This window comes from Pisolithus orientalis, assembly GCF_024613125.1.
Source record: "Pisolithus orientalis strain OTSU chromosome Unknown F5J12scaffold_1, whole genome shotgun sequence".
Lineage (NCBI taxonomy): Eukaryota > Fungi > Basidiomycota > Agaricomycetes > Boletales > Pisolithaceae > Pisolithus > Pisolithus orientalis.
Window position 1 is genome coordinate 1405489 of NW_026260782.1, and position 19120 is coordinate 1424608.

Below are 19120 nucleotides of genomic sequence, written 5' to 3' on the forward strand. Positions count from 1 at the left end.
CATGCCTGTGTTAGCACCAAGTTTCGTAAATCTCGTTCGAAACACGCTTACTGCGCATGAGGGTCCGCACGGCACTGATGAGGTTTATTATGCGGACTTTTACGCCGACATCCTGCTGGCCGTAACCGTAACCGTTCTGGTCGAATGGTTGCTGGTATCCAACATTGGTACTATGAGGTTGTACGGAGGACCAGCCAACTACAGCTCATTCAGTACAGGAAGTGGGTGGGTGAAAGGGAACGCACTCCGTGCAAGGAAGCGTTCCTCACTCAACACTGCCATGGCATTGATCAAAAGCAGCGCGACGTATATGATAGTGCCTATGGTGAGCATTGTCGTGTTCGATGAGGGGACCTGCGAGTGGGTCTTGTAATTTGTTCAATTTGTTCAACAAAACAGTGTTCTGTTCAATATTACACAACGTGACAATAGACGTGACACATGTGACAGACACGGCTCCGTGACACCTTTTGCGCGTGTCCCACCCGTTCCGTCCAAGGGATGCAGTCCTTGACAAGGAGAGGTGCGCCGGAGATTTGTCCTGACGGCTTAATGTTTTATGAAGCTTGCATGTTACAGCTTGTGTTGGTGTGCAGCGTTTGCAATCGCAGCGGTCTCGGATCGTGCAGTGGGATGGCCGACGTCTGTGAGTCCTCCCACCCGAACGGATGGATTCAGTCGTATCCCTCAACCCTTGACAGTTCTAGCAACTTCAACCCTTTACAATGGATCCAACAGAAATTTGCTCCTTCAGTCCGTAAATCTACTGCGCCAGATGCCCCCAAACAGGAAACTGCCGATCTTGTCCCTGCTCAGCAAGAAGCCTTCACGGAGGCAAAGCTGATCGAGGGGAGCACAAAGCACCAAAAGAAGAAGAAGGTCGCCGAGGCAGCACCAGAAGTGGTCGAGAAGCAGTCTGCTCCTGAGGTTCGGCCACCCACATGTCTCGGAAATTTTGCGTTTGAAAATGACCTTCGGACTTAGCACAAATACTCCACGGCGAACTTCAAAATCTCGCACAGGAAATTGAATATGCTTGGGAGGCAAATATCCGGAAAGCCAATTGATCACGCCATCATGCAGATGCAATTCAGTGAAAAACGCGCAAGTAACCGGATAATGAGCATGCTTGCCACGGCTAAGCTACACGCGACTGTGTACAAGAACATGGACCCATCAAAATTAGTTGTCTGTGAGTGCTTCTTTCCGCCTCTACTGAGCCATCGGAGGCATTAAATTATCACCTTTGGTGCTATGCCGGCTTGTCTCGGATTTGTCCTGGCAGCGGAAGCTTGGGTGACCAAGGGGGAAAACCGACTTAAGCGGCTGGAGCCCCGTGGAAGGGGAAAGTTTGGTATTCGAGTCCATCCTGATTCGCGATTGCATGTAATCCTGCGACCAGGAAAGACCTATGACCAGGTTGTGAAGGAACAGCGAGAACGGCGGCTGAAGAGGATTGTTTCAGCTGGTCTGGTGAGGGAAGATGTCCCTCTGCGTAATCCTGCATCCTTCTGGCAGTGGTAGCCAACATCTCGGAAGACGCTGAGTCTTATCGAATAGTATTTACCCTGTCGCTTAGGGGTTGGGCGGCTATGTACATAGGCTATGTCGTTGCCTACTATAAACAACACTATACATTCTTTGGCTTCAACGTCGGCGGTGCCTGCACGAGCCACCACCAAACATGCTACAGAGCTGGCGAATACTTTGTCTGCTAGTCGCAGGTTCACTCCTACCTTCTCTGTCTCTAGCTGGGCCGTCCTTCGAAAACACAGCTGTTGTGCGCACCATCGAGCTGGGTGGGTCAGTGGTCCACGTCAGCACGACATACGCTATCAAGGCACTCGAAGCTGGCCAGACAGTGTACCACATCGCACTCGCCAAAGATGAGAAAGAAAAGACAAGCTGGATGGAGGCCAAGGTCAAGGGCCAAGCAAACCCTCTCGTCGTAACTGTTCTTGACGAGGATGATGCAGCGTGAGGTTCATCTGCTCATGGTCGCCGCAGCACTGACGTTTATCTTCAAGTGCCTCCAGTTTGATAGCCGTGAATTTGCCAAGGCAATTGTCTGCCAATGGCACTCTCAACCTTGTTTTTGAGTCCGTTCAAACACACGCGACGCGTCCGCATCCCGAGCGCGCAGCCCAGACCGACCCGCAGCTTCTTAACTACGAGACAGGCCTCTTTGTTCTCAGTCCGTACAATACTCTCGTCCAGCGTACTAAAGTCAAGTGCGATCGAATGGCTTCGTCTTAACGCGTTTTTGTTTGTTGATGCCTTTTCAGGTCTCTATCCCCCGACGTTATTTCCTACTCCACTCCGCAAGACGTCGACGAATTCGTCCGAGATGGCGCTGTGGTGACCAAGTCAGGAGCTACCATAACGTATGGTCCTTATCACAACATTCACCCCTCTGCGGACGTGGAGTTCGTTTCCAACCATCAACAAACTATTTCCGTCCACTACAACTTTGACTATCCTGTTTTGGAGGTCAAAAACCTCGAGCGTTCGATTGAAATCAGTCATTGGGGCGCCAATTTGAATGTCGAGGATAAGATCCACCTATACAATGCTGGTCCGGCGTAGGTTTATTTACCTTGATGCGTAATCGGGTAATTCAATGTTACTCCCAGGCTCAAAGGCCAGTTCTCCCGCCTGGAGTACCAAAGCCAGAACTTCTTTGGGCGTTTATCTCCACACACGCTCAATCGCTTGATCCTCCAGCTTCCGCCTGGTGTCACTAATGTGTACTACTATGATTTGAACGGTAATGTATCCACCTCTAATTTACGCGTAGCACCGTCCGTGCCCAAGAATAGCAAGGCGACCCAGAACAGCATCCTTGATATGCGTCCTCGCTATCCTCTTCTTGGCGGATGGAATTATTCCTTCACGCTCGGCTTCGATACTCCCTTGCAGGACTCGGTCAGCTGGGACGCGGCCAACGGCAAGTATATCGTTGCTGTGCCGGTGACAACGCATATCCCTGGTTCCGTTGTGGATGAAGCGATAGTCAAGATTATCATGCCTGAAGGAGCTAGGTAAGATTCCCCGGTATTTGTTCAGATTCCGAATGACCGTCAAATAGCAACATCGAGTTCATCTCACCTTTCCCGGCGCTATCAAGCAGTGCTTCCACTCATATCACATACCTGGATACGATCGGCCGTCCGGCTGTCGCACTCGCATACAAGAAGTTGACTGGAAAGCACACTGGAATGATCTACGTACGAGCGTTGTCTCGACTGTATACTCTTTATATCTAACACACGTTCAGGTTTCGTACAGTCTTCCGTTTTTCGCACACCTTCGGAAGCCACTCGCAGTTGGGACAATGTTCTTTGGCCTGTTTATGCTTGGCTTCACTGCGAAACGTGTAGACTTGAGGCTGCATAGGCGTTGATGTACATTTACATAGACTAGCCTGCTTCTACAGGGGCAATACCAAAAAGGATGATTCATATTATGTCATGAATTCCCCCGCCTATGGAAATTACTTGCGGAGGCAGATGGGCCTTGGAACGTCCAAGATGCTGCAGGGTGCCCAGCATGGTTTGAGAACGTCGTCCTTATCGTCCCACGCAAGTCTACAGCTGTCTCCGTGTCGCTTCACAACCTCTGCGGCAGTGGGTCGTGCCCCTCTAAATCGCCAACCATTACTTTTTCACCGTCCACTGCCCGAGTCAAAACGTAATGATACTTACAAACGTTCCTCCAAACCTGTACCCAGACGGTCTCCAGTCCCTTCTCCCCGTTCGCAGGAGCTGTCCTCCACGCATCCGAAGAGACTCCCCTTGCCGGATATTCGTGTAGATCCCGCTAATTTTGGCCCAGTACGATCTTCCTACACGCATACTCCAACTGCGGGGGACTCGGGGAGACCTCTTCCCCCCACCCGTGAAACGCGTTTCCGTGACGCGCCGTCGATAGTCGCAGGACGGGTATTAGATGAGATCTCCCGCGCAGCAACCTCCGTCGGTGTTCAGAAAGTGTCTTGGGATGAAACTAGTACGTCAACTGATTGTGGGGGCACGGTCAAGGCTATTCGGAATCCGGCTTACATTGAGGCTCCCAAAGGGTCAAAAACTAAGGACGATATCCGCCCTCCAGTGAAGCTGCTTAAACCGTATGACCTCGCATTGGAATTGCAGCAGATGTGTGGTCAAGGCGACATGGACGGTGCTTTTCGACGTCTGCAGAGTACACCAAGAGATGCACAGAACACATCGGTATGGAATACGATGATCTCTTTGTGTACAAATGCTGGACGTTATAAGCGTGCCTATGAAGTCTTCACAGACGTAAGCATACCCTTAAATTGCTCAGAGGTTCCACTGAGCTCTTCACAGATGAAGCGCAGGGGCTTCTCTCCCAATGCTGCCACTTTCTCTACGCTTCTCAAGGGACTTAGCCAGATTGATGATTGGTCGAAGCATTCCAAACAACTTGCCAATGCCCATACCCTCTACGGATACTACATGGATCACGTAAGGTCCGTCAAGTACCACGAACCCGACAACACCAGGGAACTGAACACAGTACCTCTGGTATTCTACTTATCCATACTGGGAGAAGTCGGGGATCGACAGAAGATTTTTGACGTCTTCTTTGCGATGGACGCTGAGGGACTTTTCGCTCCGGACAAGTATCTGTTCTGTTCCATGTTCGATGCTATTACCAAGTGTCAAGAACGACGTTCTGATACCAATGACGAAATATCCGTATCCAACACTGCCAATTCGGACGCGAAGTATATCTGGCTTCAGGTCGAGAAGGCTGTACAGAAGCAAAGAGGCTTTGAGCTGGACTCCCGTGTCATTGGGGCTGCGATCAGGGCATTAACACGCGGTCGGGCGAGTGACCAAACCTTAGCCCTTGACATAGCTACGAAACATCTTGGTTTCGCTATGTTCGGCGAGCGCGCAACGCTTCGTCTCTCCAGGTTTCTCACCCCCTGGACTCTTGACGTGACACTTACTCTTTGCAATACCATGCAGAGGTACAAACTTTGCGTGCACTTCATGCGGCAGGTCATCGAAAGACTCGACTTTGACAAACCTGCACGAGCGTCAAATCGTCGACAGGAGTCACATTCATAAACTCTTACGCGCGCATTCCGCGCTTGCGAGACGTGGATCACCGGACGAATCTCTGCAGGCTTCTGAAGTCGTAGAATGGTGCCTCGAGAACGACGCCGTATACCAGCTTCCAAAGTTACGTCCAGACCGTCAAACCTACCACCTTTTGCTCATGGCGTGCTGGCGTAATGGGGACTGGACCAGGTTGATGCGGGGCTTCGAGCTCATGACGGGCATACGAGCAACCTCTTTCCAGGACTCGAATCGAGAACAGGGACCTCCCAAGCTTCTGGAGCGGTCCGCAAATTCCAACCACCCCCCTGACTTGGAGACCATGTCGTTCATCATGCGCACCGCCCTCGGGACCAAGGCTGTTGATCACTATAAGCATGCCATGTGGCTAGCTGATTGTGTGGATCTTGGTGCAATGCTCCAGAATCCCAAGGCAGATGCTTTCTATCGCACAAGAGTGGCCATGCCTCTGATTCGTATCATCAATTACCTCAGAGGTGAGGTGCCTGCGGAGAAATACCGCACATGGAATCATCTCCTTCAAACGGCTGAAGAGGTGATGGGTGACAACGAGAAGGCCGCCACTGACGAACACAGAAAACCATTGGGACGTGCTTGGAGTTTCAAGGGGGACGACGACGCACTACCAAACGCGAATGATGACGATCCAGATAAATAGAACACATAGCTACTATAATAGGACCTGAGCAATAATCGGATACCGCAGCAGGAAATACGATTAGTTATGTACATCAGAACAAGTGATAGTAGTGTCCGTTAAAAGTCCCATGTATTGGCACCCAAACATCTCATAACTCTATCACGTACAAGACACCTCACGACAGCACTACGCTACTGACTTTGGACGTTCTGAGTATCTTGCTTCCCCTTTGAACGCCGGAGACGGGGGGGCGAAAAGTGTATCTTCTGTCAGAGCCATTGATACAGGCTCGTAAGTATGTGGACCAGCATGCTCTGGCATACCCGAAAATCTGTTCAGGGAGGTGTGACTCAAGGGCATAGGACTGAGGCGGCCTGGTGTCTTTCGTGCTCGAACCTTGTTGCGACGCCTGCACAGCAGGACGAAACCAACAATTGTGAGCACGACGAGAACGAGGGCATTTAATGCCATGACACCGAGGATCGCTGGAAGGTACTGAGACAACTTGGCGATGGTATTAGCAACGTCAGTCGAGAGTGAGACCGTGGTGACGCCGCTGCCAGAATTCGAGACATTGTAAGTGATATTAGTTAGAGGAGTACCACCTCTGACGGCATGGAATTCCGCAGAAGCTTGATTGGGATCAACGAGCGCTAACAACTGGATGTAAGGATTGCCCATGTTGCCCGAAGAATCGAAGTCGCCGAAGTCGTAGAGAGCGTAGACAGAACGCAGGACGTTATCACCAATTAGCCAATCGCTATGGGTATTAATAAACTCGTCAGTAAGCTCATCCGCCGAATGCGCCTAGCCCTAATGACATACAATTGTCCCGCACCGACCGAGTCCGTTTGGGGAAGGAAGGATCCCACACAAGTACTGGAATCGCCCGGGGTTGTTGGTGAGACATCAAGTGGATGGATGGGAAAGATCTGGTTACTGCTAACCGTCAAAATACGCACAGCGAATACCGAGGACAACATACTCGATCTGGAGGGCCATGTCTATTTCGGCGTTACAGGGGACGGTCCATTGTCCAATACTGGAGTCATATTGGGCACCGGCCACACCACCATAAATTGCAGTGCAAACGTCAGTTGGCGCATACCTGCATAAAAAACATGTTATCAAGAACACGAAAGGCGAGTAACCGGCGCACGTGTAAGATGTTCCACTGTCAAGTAACACAACTGCTTTGTTCGATGCCACCCCTGGAACGGTTGAAGATACGTCGTTCGTCTGCGTACCGACAATGAACGAGTCCAATAGTACGGTCCATCTTGTTGGGGAGGAGACCGGCCAGGTAGGAATCTTGTTGGTATTAGTCACGTTAGAATATTGGGGGTCCGTTTCCCCTAGAAGGCGATCGTGAGTCAAATCACAACAAGGAAAGCTTTACCTACCGACAGCAAAACTTCCCTGAATGCCATCATCATCAGTAGAACTCTGGAGAGAGAATGCAATGAAGTTAGGTTCGTTTGGATTATCCTGGAAGAGATTGTAGAGTAGTGTCCGTCCTGTTGAGGCACCGGTCTTATTTATGACGCCGTCAATAACAGAAAGTGAATTGAAACCGAGGCCCATAACACCCGCGGCACCATAAGACAGCGCCGGGTTCTGCGCCGCTGAGACGTTTAGATAAGCTTGTTGGGAAACGGATATCCTAATTGAAGTGTTAGAGGAACAAATTGTGACGAAGCCAGAAAGTACTCACCCTGCAAATTCCGCCTGTGCATACGCAATTTGGCCGTATGCCCAGCCTATGCCATACTAAATTGGCGATAAAGTCATGCAAATAACTACCATTGAGAGTGCCACCAACCGTTAGGTTTTGTGAAATTGACTGTCGCTAGTGAGTAGGGAGTGCAATAGGCGAATTTCCTACTCACAGTGAGTGTGGCATTGGGTAAGGGTGTAGTTGTAGGATGGACCCATAAGTCTAAAACGAAATGTCACCAAAGCACTGGGGGGCAAGATACAACAGGCGAACCTGACGAGCCTGTGTCGAGTTGCACAGGATATTCTGAAACGCGGACTACGTTTTAGGTTGCAAAACTGGCTACGGGCTACTCACCGACACCTCCAATAGTAACCTAACAGTTCACAGTTCGATGAAGCTAAGTTCTGTAGGAAAGCGCAACATTATGCTTACATTAGCGATATAAATGACATCTTGCACGTTACTGCAGTCTACTCAGATTCCTTGGTGGTGAAGGACACAGGTAAGACAAACCTCAGTGACAAGGTAGAATTGGTGGACGAAGAAGCAGCCAAGATCTGACTGTTGACAAGCTTTGAAAAGGGTTTCGGCGCGGAAACCGCAGCACCACCGCTTCGCCGGTCCAGACGCGAGCTCTCGACCTTCTGTATTGGTATTTTGATAGCCATGGAAAAGCCAGCCAAGGCTAACAAGGAAAGAAGGACTGGTTGCATGGAGCTGTAAACGAGTGTCGGTCGGTCAGTAAGGATGGACCAGCAAATGCGCGTTTGGACTGCGGCCAGGGCTAGGCTCATCTGAGAAGGGTCACGTGCTCCCCGCACCCGCTTAATTATATTGTCGCGTGTGGGGAATCCGGCGCTGCGAGTCCGGGTCTCTCAGCATCATTGCAAGTGAGAATGGCACCCGTTGCGACGAGAAGTGCCATATTCCGTCTCATTAACGCAGCCCAGTCGCAGTCTGCTTGTCCGTGTCATGGTTGTCGGTCAGCAGCCCACGCTCATGCCCCCCTGGGACTGCAACAGTTGAGGAAGCTTGCGACGCCTGTGAACGCGGTTCAAAAGGAATATGCATTCGAGGTACTAGGATCATCCACTTATTGTGTGCGTCGATGTCAATGACCCACTACAAGGTTGCTGCATCCAACCTGAGATTTGGGGAAGGCGTTACCCGTGAGGTCGGGATGGATCTTAAGAACATGAAAGCTCGCAAGGTTTGTCCCTTACTGTTTGACCCTGCGTGGAGTCGCCCTCAATATTGTAATCTTAGGTTGGGGTCTTCACTGATCCCGTGGTGGCCAAGCTCAAGCCGCTGCAGACGGTGAGAGCTAGCACTCAGCCTGGTCTGTAGTCAGCTCATCATTCTGCTTTCCGAAGGCCATCGAATCCCTTCAGTCTCAGCAAGACCTTCCATTTGAAGTATATGATGAAGTAGTTTCCGAACCTACGGAGGAGAGCTGGCGTAGAGCCATATCATGGGCCCGTGAACGCGATTTCAGTCACTTCCTGGCGTGAGTGCTCCTTCTCGAGAATATGATCACCAACAGAGTTTGCATAGTGTTGGAGGGGGGAGCGTCATCGACACCGCCAAAACAGCTAATCTGTGAGCCAGTTCTGTAGCGCCCTACCCTGCTGACCCCTGCCAAAGTTTTACCGTGTACAAAGATGCCGATTTAATGGACTTCGTGAATGCTCCCATAGGCAAAGGCCACCCAATCGAGAAGAGTCTCAAACCTCTTATTGCAGGTTAGTGTTCTTTCTGTCGGTGCTGGTGCATTTGCACTCATGCGGCGTAGTCCCGACCACTGCCGGTACTGGATCTGAAACCACTGGGACGGCAATCTTTGACGTAACTTCCCGTGCATTCAAGACTGGTATCGCGAACCGTGCTCTCAAACCAGTACTTGGAATCGTGGATACCGCAAACACGGAGAGCTGTCCTACGGAGGTACACATCAGTGCAGGCCTGGATGTTCTGTTCCATAGTCTGGAAAGCTACACAGCTATCCCGTGCGTTTATTTCCCACTTCATAGTGGTTTCCGGCAGTGACCATTGTAAAGCTACACGGAACGGACACCTCGCCCCGCAAACCCGATTCTGAGGCCTGCGTACCAAGGGAGTAATCCGGTCGCTGACATTTTCTCTATGTGGGCGCTCAAAACTACAGTGAAATACCTGCCTCGCGTTGCCAATGACAGGACCGATCACGAAGCAAGAAGCCAGATGCTGTACGTGTTCGCAGTCGTTCATCAGAACTCCCTTAAATGAATATCGTCCACATAGCCTGGCAGCATCCTTTGCTGGTATCGGGTTTGGCAACGCCGGCGTGCATTTATGTCATGGAATGAGTTATCCTGTAAGATCTTCAGTTTGCAAGCTTTATCCGCTGTATTCATCACGCGGAAGATTTCCGGGTTGAACAAGAAAGGACCGAAATACAAACATCCAGGATACCAAGTTAACCACCCTATCATTCCTCACGGCATAAGGTCAGTACAGTGATTGGTTGCATGTCAGCGTAATTCTCAATCGCAAAAACAAAAGTGTCGCCCTGACAGGGCCCGCAGGTATGGTCGAAAGCTATCTCTCTTTTTGAGGAAGCTGATCGTTTCGTATTCAGTGTTCCAGTTCACGGCCCCTTCGTCACCTGACCGTCACCGTGAAGCATTAGCCATTTTCAATAACACAACCGTCACGGACCCCTCCATAACTAGCATCCCTGATTCCGAAATCGGTGCCCATCTGTATGAGTCGATTGCGCGTTTCCTTGACGGCCTCGGTGTACCTCGTGGGTTAAAGGCGGTCGGCTATACTAAGGAAGACGTGCCAATACTCGTCGATGGCACAATTCCCCAGCGACGCGTGCTGGACCTTGCCCCGAATATTGGCGATGTTGCAGGTGAAGATGGGCGGGAGCATCTGACACGTATCCTGGAGGCATCACTTGAATACTGAGGGGGGTTCGGTTGACACATCGCTTTTTCATTCTCTCTCTCCGCATCGTATGTTTGCGAGGGGGTAGTGTTGTCTTGAAAGTCGCATTTTTGATTTTCGTTGCCTGAAACAAGTACTCGTGATCGACCGTGGCCGGGGTCATTACCGCCGGGAGCAGCGTGGGAGTTGATTATCGTTAAACTGTATAGTTCTGTATCGCGTAAGCCGAACATTATCGCCCGCCACCACAGACAACCTCGTCCGACAGCTTCAAGGTGAGTATCAGCTCGCATCGCTACCGGGACGTGATGGGGGGTCGCTCGTTGGAGTGCTTGAACGCCCCTCCTCTGTTCCTATCCACCATCGCGATCTCGCTGACCGTAGACTGACCACTGCGCTGTCTTCAGCCCAACCTCTCAAGATGCCCGGCAAAGTCAAGGCCTACGAGCTCCAATCCAAGTGAGTTACAAAGAGTCAATCGTATCTACTTTTTTACTGATACTGCTTTTCTTCCGTGAAAACATAGGTCAAAAAATGACTTGACCAAGCAACTTAATGAGCTCAAGGGTGAGCTCCTGAGCCTCCGCGTGCAGAAGATTGTCGGAGGTGCCCCCTCAAAACTTACTAAGATGTACGTCCTCTGGTTTGAAGCTGGCAAGCGCTGTCTAATTCGCCGATAGCAATGTTGTCCGGAAGTCGATTGCACGGGTGCTGACAGTGATGAACCAAAAGGCACGGCAAAACCTGCGGGAATACTACAAAAATAAGAAGTATCTCCCACTCGACCTCCGACCGAAGAAGACGCGTGCAATCCGGAGACGGTTAACTAAGGTATGCAAATGGCACTTGAAGTTGAGGATGGCCTCTGATGTATATGGGTGTATAGCACGAGGCGTCGTTGAAGACAGTGAAGCAGCATAAGAAAGACATTCACTTCCCTATCCGCAAGTATGCAGTGAAGGCATGAGTTGGTGGGGCAGGAGAGTCCACGATTATGCCGATGATTTACTGTTTCCACGTTGATATTCCGTATGCCCTGCACCCGGCCACGATATGCAAAACATCCTTTGCTGGACCTCCGTTTTGAGAGTGCGATGTTTTCAGCAGGCGAAGTCTGCAAGTAGCATTACTATCTTTGGAGTAGCGGGCGCCGCATGGATACAATTTATGTTCAGATCTCAGAAGACGTCACCATCCAAATGACGTTTATCAATCACACTCGTGCTGCCCTCTGTCGTCTTTTCACTGTCTTCCAGCAAAGGTATCGAGCCTGCGTTCGCTACCATACTACTCTCACCCCGACAGACTGTCGTTCGTGAGCAAAACTGAGGACGTCGGTGAGTGGGAGTGTCGTTGGATCTTGTCAAGATCAGGTCAATGGGAAGTATCCCGCAGGACCACGTGTAGGGGAGTACCCTTGTTGGGCATGGACTGGATCATGTCCTCATGCACCCACGGCAGTCTGACCCACCCGATATGTATTCTCAGCTTTGGCTCGTGCTCCCATGTCTCCCCCTGGCAATCGTCTCAGAAAGCCCTCCCGTACTGACATTAACTCTTCCCGACAGCCAAGCATGACATCCTCTCCCCCAGTGTCTCCACGGTTGAGCCCGGATGGAGGAGGTGCGGCCGGTGACCCATACCCTGTTTCCAGCAACGACCCCGCCACTCAATATACCATGCTCGAGAAACTTGGCACCGGCAGCTTTGGCGTCGTTTACAAGGCAATGCACAACGAGACGAAGCAAATTGTTGCCATCAAGCAGATTGGTATGCCCTCGCGATATTTTACGCCCGTCGTCTAGTTACATGGTTATTCCCACCAGACCTCGAAGATTCCGACGATGACATCCTAGAGATCCAACAAGAAATCGCTAGCCTGGCGCAGTGCGATTCGGAATACGTCACCCGTTACTACGGGTCTTTCGTCGTCGCTTATAAGCTCTGGATTGTCATGGAGTACCTCGCGGGTGGCTCCTGTCTTGACCTGCTGAAGGCGGGACCATTCTCCGAAGCTCACATCGCCGTTATCTGCCGTGAACTTCTGCACGGCCTGGATTACTTGCATTCAGAAGGCACCATCCATCGCGACATCAAGGCTGCCAATGTCTTGCTTTCAGCTACTGGCAAAGTCAAACTGGCCGACTTTGGTGTTGCCGCGCAACTGACAAGTACCCTCAGACACACTTTTGTCGGCACCCCCTTCTGGATGGCTCCAGAGGTCATTCGTCAGGCCGGGTACGATGCAAAAGCAGACATGTGGAGTCTAGGTATTACAGCAATCGAGATGGCCAAAGGAGAGCCACCGTTGGCAGAGTACCACCCAATGCGGGTGCTTTTCCTTATACCCAAGGCAAAACCACCGGTGCTCGATGGCAACTTTAGCCCGGCCTTTAAGGAATTTGTTTCTTTGTGTCTCACGAAGGATCCCGCAAAGGTAAGGTGCACGGTGTTGGATTCTATGTGCTACCTCTTACAGTCGCCAGCGCCCTACTGCAAGAGAACTCCTACAGCATAGATTCATCAAGGGAGCGAAGAAAACGTCGTACCTTACTGAGCTCATTGAACGTTATCAGGAATATCGCGTTCAGTCGCGACCGAAAGCACAAGTATACTCACCGACAGTTTGTGGTACCATTAACTGGGAGAACAACGATACTATTCGCAGCGACTGGAACTTCGACACCATTAAATCCACATCTGTGATGGGGACGTTCAGGAGTGCAGCCAAAGACCTTGTGCCTGAAATAGAAATCGACGACTTGACAGTGGACGACCAGTCGGTATATGAAGAAGATCAAGAGTCCTTCGATACCGGAGGCGCAGTCAAAGGAAGCACCATCATAGATCCAAATTCCGTCAGAATAAACTCGCGTGCGACACACTCGACTGTCAGAATCAACGTTGTTCCCCAAGATGGTGATGCCTCAGCGGAGAGCGCCGATCTTGTAACCTCCTTACAAGATAGCCAAACCGAGACCCTTGGCGCACCTCCAGCTTACAGTGGTTCAGTGCGGTCTCCAAGGCGCTCCTCATATGCAGCACGACACAAGACGACTGGTGCTGGTACCGTCATGCGAGAGGCAGACCTAGGCACTGGCCTGGATACCATTCGCCCAATTAAGAAAGTCGACACTACCAGCTCTTTGAAACATTCGGCAGAGTACGTGGGGAGCATACGTAGCAAAGATGATGTTCCTTTGTCCCCTACGTCACCAACATCACCTTCGAAAAACCGAGTACCCCCGAAGCGGAGACCAGGCGAGTCTGAGAAGGCGGGAAGGGCAATGATCAACGATGTTGTCCTTCCTGTTCTTCAAAACGTAAGTCTTTCCGTTTTTGCCTGTGCGGCTACCCCAAGCATTTTGCAGGCCATTTGCGACGACATGGACGCCCGGGAGATCGAGTCGCTAAGCATGATAACCCGAGGGTTTACGGACTTGAGGGACATCAATCCAGCCCTTTCTTACAGCGTTATCCTCGACATCCTATCCGGTATTAACGAGTGGGTTTACCAATGCTCTTTCTGTGCACATTCTGACTCTATTTGAATCAGGAACCCTGTAGTGCGACAGCACGTACAGACCGCTCGTGGTCTTTTCCCCCATAAGCGGATCATCCGCAAAAGTGAGATGACCGCAAAGGGTCTCGTTGTCACCGAAGTTCAAGAAGATGTTTCCGGTCTGCCAGTGGACTCCAGCGCGTCAGCCCCAGGAAAGACAGATGACACTACTCAGATGCGGAAATCACCGATCGCCGAGTTACTTTACATGCGTTGGTTGGAAGGTCTTCGGATCAAGTGGCCAAGCATCCTGTCATCATGATCGCGCATCCAGCTCTCAGTGTTGCAGTTTCCTTGTGAAGTATCTTCCGCTACTATACCTAACTATCGGCTTCGTGTACTTCCGCCCTTGGCTATGTGGTGGATCTCTGCCACGGGACTACGTACGTTGCGCTTCCCGCTTCCAGCGTCGATGTTCTTTCGTCGTGATCACGTTTGTTGTATGGTTCTTCGCTATATGTCTACATCTTTTACACCACACACACGGCCTTCTTTGGCACAAGGACCCTTCGTCCGTTTAGCGTAATGAATCGCGTTGAGCTTGCTTTTCCGATGTATGAAGCAAGTATGCGACGGCTACGACATATCTAACTGGCAGGTGATGTATACGAGACAAGATGTGAAATGTGAATTAATGACGATGTAGGATGACGAATACAAGTATGAAGAATGAAGTGCGACACTGAGGGTAGTAATGAAAATAGTAGGTGTAAAATGTACGTATGTGGTTCGCATGCCGGACGCGTCCAAAAAGAGGGGTGACTGTTCAAGAAAGAACGTAGACTGTCGCTACCACCACCAACCCGGCTATGCCGAGGGTGGCTAATGTCGCGCTGTGATGCGAAGCGGAACTCTTGTTGCCCGCGTGATTAGGTCTACTAGATTTAGCGGGGGCGGATGGCGACGGCATGGCCTTGACTTGAGACCTACAACAGGGGTTGGGCAAGTGAGAAGCACGGGCTACCAGCATGACCTCTTACGTAGTGGATGCAACCGCCTGCACCGGCGGGGGGTGGACCGAAAGGTCAGCGACTTTAGCTTGGGTGACCGGAGAAGTCGCGTTCCAGGAGTTCTGGTACGCGCTGCTACCTCCCATCTGTGCGACGGACGTCGTCTTCCACCCGTTGCTGACGACCAGGTCCCAAGCATCTATGAAGGCCTGCACAGATTGGTTAGAGAGCTCGTGCTCGAGGATGATGAGACCGGGTTTCTTCGGACCTGAAACGATGCGGCTGTCTGAGTTTTATGGTATGATTGATGGTAGGTGGAAACTTACCGGTCAACCACGTGTGCATTTGGGTAGCGATCTTGTCCATACTTGTGATAGGAACCGGATCTGAGAGACTCCAGTCATTGGTACTAAGGGAAGGTGAGGTACGCAGTAAGGTAGGTTAAGGAGTACGATGGCTTACTCCTGGTTCCAAATCACAGTAGTGAGACCCAACACTTCCTTGGCAATTGCACGGACGCGCATATCAGAATCGCCATAGGGCGGCCTCCAGTATTTAGGCACTCGCCCCCCCGTCGAATTATGGATCAGTTGCATCGTCCATCCAAGTTCCGCGAGGACCTCTTCATTCGTCTTCGTGGTCATGTAAGGATGGGTCCACGTGTGAACGGCGATATCATCTTGATTGTCCCACGCCATCTTGAAGCAGTCGGGATGCTGAAGAATGTTGGTGCCGATATAGAAGTGCGTCGCGTGCTGATCTTTCTGCTTGAGGAATTTGTACAGGGTGGGGGACGGCTGCAGAGCTGTAAATCAAAGGCGAAGGGAATCACAGTTCGCGATGACCACTCACCGGCAACGGACCATCATCAAAGCTGAGGCTAAGGTAACCATCGGGTCCGTCCCAGATATCATCCGGGATCCTGCACTGGTAGGTGGCAGAGCATACGTCGGGACTCATTGGATCATAGCCGTCAGGGTATGTTGGATTGGAACCAGGGGGAGTGGTGGTGACGGGGACATCGGGAATCTTGCCAGCCGCGACGGCTTTATTGAGGGCGTCAAGCCAAGCCTGGGGCATGTTTTGCATGGATCCAGGGTCGGCAGGGAAGCCTTTAGACCATTCTAGTGGTGGGTGTATTAGCGGGGCGTGGGGATGAGCAAGACTACTTACCGGGAGACCCTACCGAAGCGTACGCGACGCCGTCGTCCCCGCTGGCCCGCCGGAAAAGGGCATGGACTGGGTGACTGTCGGGTTGGTACCAAGTGCTGGGCGTAAGGCCGTAGGGGTGATATTGGCCAACAATACCAAATGCGTGGACCGCAGGGCCGACAAGAAGAAGGGCAGGAAAAAGAAGGCTTGACATAGCGAGTCGGTAAGGGATCAAAAGGAGAGGGGGGGTTATCTAGGCTGTAAACGTTGGCCGGGTGAAGGGGGGGAGAAAGGAAGGAAGCGGTAAGAGGGAACGACAGCGGCGGCTGGCATTTTGTACTCTCCGTCCTGCAAAGTGAACCAAACGTTAGCCACCACAACATACCAACCAAGTTACTTGGATTTCCTCTTTGAGGTTGTTTCTCGATCAAAAGACAGGGGCTCCGACTTGCGGGCCACGCTTGCAGCTCACCAGGGCAAAGTTTTCATCGTCATATTCTCAGTCTCACCGCAAGAAAGTGTTAACCTGAAAACGACAACGACTTCAGCACGAAAGATGCAACTACACCGAACAGAACGAGTTACCTTACGTAACTGCATCCTCGTACAAAACATACTCCTGTCGTGCTATTCAGTGTGCAAGGTAGAATGTCATTACCGACGGACACTTTGATTGTAGTACAACCAACAACAAGACCCATAGCTGTATGTCAGTCTACGCCGCACCTGTAGGCACCGGTGACCCCGCTGCTGACTCTCCACGCAACACATTCTTCAGGATCAAAATACCACCCTTCAACTGTGCAACCTCCTTCACCATAGCGGTGAACCTCGCCTTCTTAGCCTCGCTCGTCAAGTAGGGCGTAAAGTGCTGGATACAATCCCGCGTCGTTGCATTGGGAGCATTCTGCAACCAATCAATCAACATTTTTTCCTCTAATTCTCCTTCGATTGGAGGTCCAGTCGGCAGTGGCTTCCGTTTCTTGGGTTTCGGTTGTGCATTACCATTGCTCGTTGGAGTCGGTGATGCTACACCACTCAAATCATCTGTCGCTTTACGCTTTTGCGACGTCGCAGCGCTACCTGGAGGTGGAACAACGGGACTCCTGCCGGAACTCGCAGCGGGGCTCGTGGCACGACTTCCGGTAGGGCTCCCAGCACGACTTGATGTCCCACCCAGTGGGCTGTTTCCTCGACTGACACTGGGTTTAGGTGCCTTTGGACTGGTTGCTCGTTTGGCAACAACAGAATGGCCACCCATACCCGTAGCAGGTGCCGGTGAGACAGCCCGTGACCCAACGCCGTTAGCAGCGTTGACGACAGAAGGTTGGGAGGGTTTAGAAGGAGGCTGCTGCGAAGGGGTACGACTCTTGGTCTGCTGCGGTTGTGGCTGAATGGCTGGCTCGTTGGTCACGAGCGGAGGTTCTTCCTCTTCTTCGTTTTCGTCCTGTCCCCGACGTCAAGAACAGGCAAGCGGACAAACGAAACAGAGACTCACCGAGCTCGCGTACGGATCCCGTTCTTCATCACTTTCATATGCCACATTTTTATCCAGTTTACGCACAAGCTTCTTCAGGAATTTACCATCTTTCGTCAGCTGACTGTCACCCTCTTCATCATCAGACTCGTCAACGTAGCCGTCACGCTGTTTGTTGGCTAATTTGTACTCCCGCTTTAATCGTTCCTGGAAAGGGATCAATAGATAGAAACCCTCGGAAATGAAAAACAACTCACCTCAAGCTCCTTGGCCTCTTCATCATCCATGTCCTGAGCTTCATGCTCATCGTCGTCTGCAACATCATCGTCAAATAGCTGCTCATCCAGATGACCCTCGCCATCGTCCTCCTGTTTCACCCGCCGACTATTCCCTTCCTCATCCTCGTCGAGACCTCGCGAACCCCTGTTTACACTCATCAGAGACCGCCCTCCGGGGCCCCGACTCTGGGATACATTATAGACGAGGGGTGCACCACCAACCACAGCATCAGGATCGGCTTTGAACATAGCCGCCGTTGCTGCAGAAGGACCTTGACCATGTCTTCGATGGAGCAACCAACGTTCTGGGTCCTTATTCTTCTGTATCCTAGCCATCTAAGGCATTCAGGAAATGGCAGGTCTGCACAAAACGGGAACACGAAAAAACCCACCAGTGACTCCGCCTCTTGTAGGTCAGGAATATGGTGTTTGGGTTTCTTGTGAAATTTGTACCATCTGTGTGCAGGAACGAACTTGAAAACGTCTTGTTGTGCAGGCATGAGGAGGGCGTGAGTCTCCGCCTTCGAGACTTCCTCTAATTGTCCAATCCAGACTTCATTACGTCGTGCATCTTCCATAACCCATGGGTATCTTTCCTCCCTCTTAAGCTGCCTCACGTCCTCCGGAACCTTGAATACCTGCCGCGTCTTTTTTTGTACCTTCTTCTTTCCGTTAGCAACTCCCTTTCCCTTCTGATCTCTCTCTTTCACGGACTCCTCACCCGTACCACTGTTGATTGGTCTCCCGTCCGCATCTACCATGACGAGTCTGCCATCCGTGCCAATGACAGGCTTCCCGTCGGGGCCTAGCATCGGTCTTACTGGTACCTGCTCCTCCACCGTTTCCTGTCTCCTCAATTCTTTCCTGTTCAACTTGATAGGCGCTTCCCATGTCGATATATCTATTAACTTTCGAGAGTCAAATCGCATTACGTCGTATTTCCAACCGTTGAGTGCGGACGACATGAGTTTGTATTCCGAATATTCGCCCTCTGGGAGTTTTGAGCCATCATCTGCGTCAACGACGGGTTGCAGACGAGAAGGAACAGATTTGCGAGGAGTGCCGGGCGTGGACGTGCCCTGTGATCCACTTGGAGGGGTAGCAGATGGCTCTTTCTTGACAAGTGGCCTCTTCTTGTGGAAGAGTAAAGATTCGGCAGACTTTGGGGCCATGCTAGTAAACAGTCAGACACGAAACACGGGCTTGTTCCCCTCAAAGGGCGAATGTCGCAGGCAACATAGGTTGCACCGCCACAGCGTATGGGTATCTCGTAAGCACAACAAAAACGTTTCTTGGCAA

At 51.3% G+C, this 19120-nt stretch overlaps 10 protein-coding genes across 10 annotated transcripts; 6 read left to right on the forward strand and 4 right to left on the reverse strand.

Annotated features, from left to right (window-relative positions):
* Window positions 1–10: 10 nt before the first annotated feature.
* On the reverse strand, window positions 11–333 carry F5J12DRAFT_710894 (Yos1-like protein; the record flags this gene model as incomplete). Its single annotated transcript, XM_051740672.1, has 2 exons — window positions 11–198; window positions 246–333. 2 exons carry the CDS (start codon window positions 331–333, stop codon window positions 11–13), a joined length of 276 nt encoding a protein of 91 aa, XP_051605818.1.
* A 123-nt stretch (window positions 334–456) lies between these two features.
* F5J12DRAFT_792970 (ribosomal protein L22/L17) lies at window positions 457–1644 on the forward strand. The gene is made up of 5 exons (XM_051743950.1): window positions 457–523; window positions 580–646; window positions 702–927; window positions 985–1192; window positions 1286–1644. The coding sequence occupies exons 1-5, from the start codon at window positions 502–504 to the stop codon at window positions 1522–1524; spliced, it is 762 nt and encodes a 253-aa protein (XP_051605819.1). The 5' UTR covers window positions 457–501; the 3' UTR covers window positions 1525–1644.
* F5J12DRAFT_792975 (Ribophorin I) lies at window positions 1639–3500 on the forward strand. Its single transcript, XM_051743951.1, has 6 exons — window positions 1639–1977; window positions 2028–2231; window positions 2286–2582; window positions 2634–3041; window positions 3089–3227; window positions 3278–3500. The coding sequence occupies exons 1-6, from the start codon at window positions 1685–1687 to the stop codon at window positions 3401–3403; spliced, it is 1467 nt and encodes a 488-aa protein (XP_051605820.1). The 5' UTR covers window positions 1639–1684; the 3' UTR covers window positions 3404–3500.
* Window positions 3501–3821: 321 nt separating this feature from the next.
* Window positions 3822–5157, forward strand: F5J12DRAFT_23663 (uncharacterized protein). Its single transcript, XM_051738526.1, has 3 exons — window positions 3822–4008; window positions 4068–4301; window positions 4350–5157. The coding sequence occupies exons 1-3, from the start codon at window positions 3949–3951 to the stop codon at window positions 5097–5099; spliced, it is 1044 nt and encodes a 347-aa protein (XP_051605821.1). The 5' UTR covers window positions 3822–3948; the 3' UTR covers window positions 5100–5157.
* A 780-nt stretch (window positions 5158–5937) lies between these two features.
* F5J12DRAFT_711417 (aspartic peptidase domain-containing protein) lies at window positions 5938–8184 on the reverse strand (the record flags this gene model as incomplete). The annotated part of the gene is made up of 12 exons (XM_051740703.1): window positions 5938–6511; window positions 6577–6690; window positions 6737–6859; window positions 6911–7106; window positions 7155–7414; window positions 7466–7521; window positions 7574–7594; window positions 7641–7690; window positions 7742–7774; window positions 7826–7844; window positions 7904–7934; window positions 7985–8184. 12 exons carry the CDS (start codon window positions 8182–8184, stop codon window positions 5938–5940), a joined length of 1677 nt encoding a protein of 558 aa, XP_051605822.1.
* A 183-nt stretch (window positions 8185–8367) lies between these two features.
* On the forward strand, window positions 8368–10423 carry F5J12DRAFT_902191 (alcohol dehydrogenase; the record flags this gene model as incomplete). Its single annotated transcript, XM_051748266.1, has 12 exons — window positions 8368–8547; window positions 8601–8681; window positions 8738–8788; window positions 8845–8978; window positions 9026–9070; window positions 9116–9213; window positions 9264–9477; window positions 9529–9696; window positions 9752–9824; window positions 9875–9957; window positions 10013–10035; window positions 10089–10423. The coding sequence occupies 12 exons, from the start codon at window positions 8368–8370 to the stop codon at window positions 10421–10423; spliced, it is 1485 nt and encodes a 494-aa protein (XP_051605823.1).
* Window positions 10424–10593: 170 nt separating this feature from the next.
* F5J12DRAFT_23419 (ribosomal protein L35) lies at window positions 10594–11463 on the forward strand. Its single transcript, XM_051738510.1, has 5 exons — window positions 10594–10677; window positions 10810–10861; window positions 10929–11033; window positions 11083–11233; window positions 11289–11463. Exons 2-5 carry the CDS (start codon window positions 10824–10826, stop codon window positions 11367–11369), a joined length of 375 nt encoding a protein of 124 aa, XP_051605824.1. The 5' UTR covers window positions 10594–10677; window positions 10810–10823; the 3' UTR covers window positions 11370–11463.
* A 141-nt stretch (window positions 11464–11604) lies between these two features.
* On the forward strand, window positions 11605–14512 carry F5J12DRAFT_792998 (STE STE20 YSK protein kinase). Its single transcript, XM_051743952.1, has 6 exons — window positions 11605–11739; window positions 11971–12172; window positions 12229–12839; window positions 12889–13725; window positions 13774–13907; window positions 13959–14512. Exons 2-6 carry the CDS (start codon window positions 11977–11979, stop codon window positions 14224–14226), a joined length of 2046 nt encoding a protein of 681 aa, XP_051605825.1. The 5' UTR covers window positions 11605–11739; window positions 11971–11976; the 3' UTR covers window positions 14227–14512.
* Window positions 14513–14607: 95 nt separating this feature from the next.
* On the reverse strand, window positions 14608–16501 carry F5J12DRAFT_23536 (carbohydrate esterase family 4 protein). Its single transcript, XM_051738516.1, has 6 exons — window positions 16088–16501; window positions 15767–16038; window positions 15377–15711; window positions 15241–15323; window positions 14945–15182; window positions 14608–14890 (listed from the first exon to the last, which is right to left on the reverse strand). Exons 1-6 carry the CDS (start codon window positions 16278–16280, stop codon window positions 14731–14733), a joined length of 1281 nt encoding a protein of 426 aa, XP_051605826.1. The 5' UTR covers window positions 16281–16501; the 3' UTR covers window positions 14608–14730.
* Window positions 16502–19084, reverse strand: F5J12DRAFT_23638 (uncharacterized protein). The gene is made up of 5 exons (XM_051738521.1): window positions 18214–19084; window positions 17801–18157; window positions 17565–17750; window positions 16652–17513; window positions 16502–16592 (listed from the first exon to the last, which is right to left on the reverse strand). The coding sequence occupies exons 1-4, from the start codon at window positions 18991–18993 to the stop codon at window positions 16782–16784; spliced, it is 2055 nt and encodes a 684-aa protein (XP_051605827.1). The 5' UTR covers window positions 18994–19084; the 3' UTR covers window positions 16502–16592; window positions 16652–16781.
* Window positions 19085–19120: the final 36 nt, after the last annotated feature.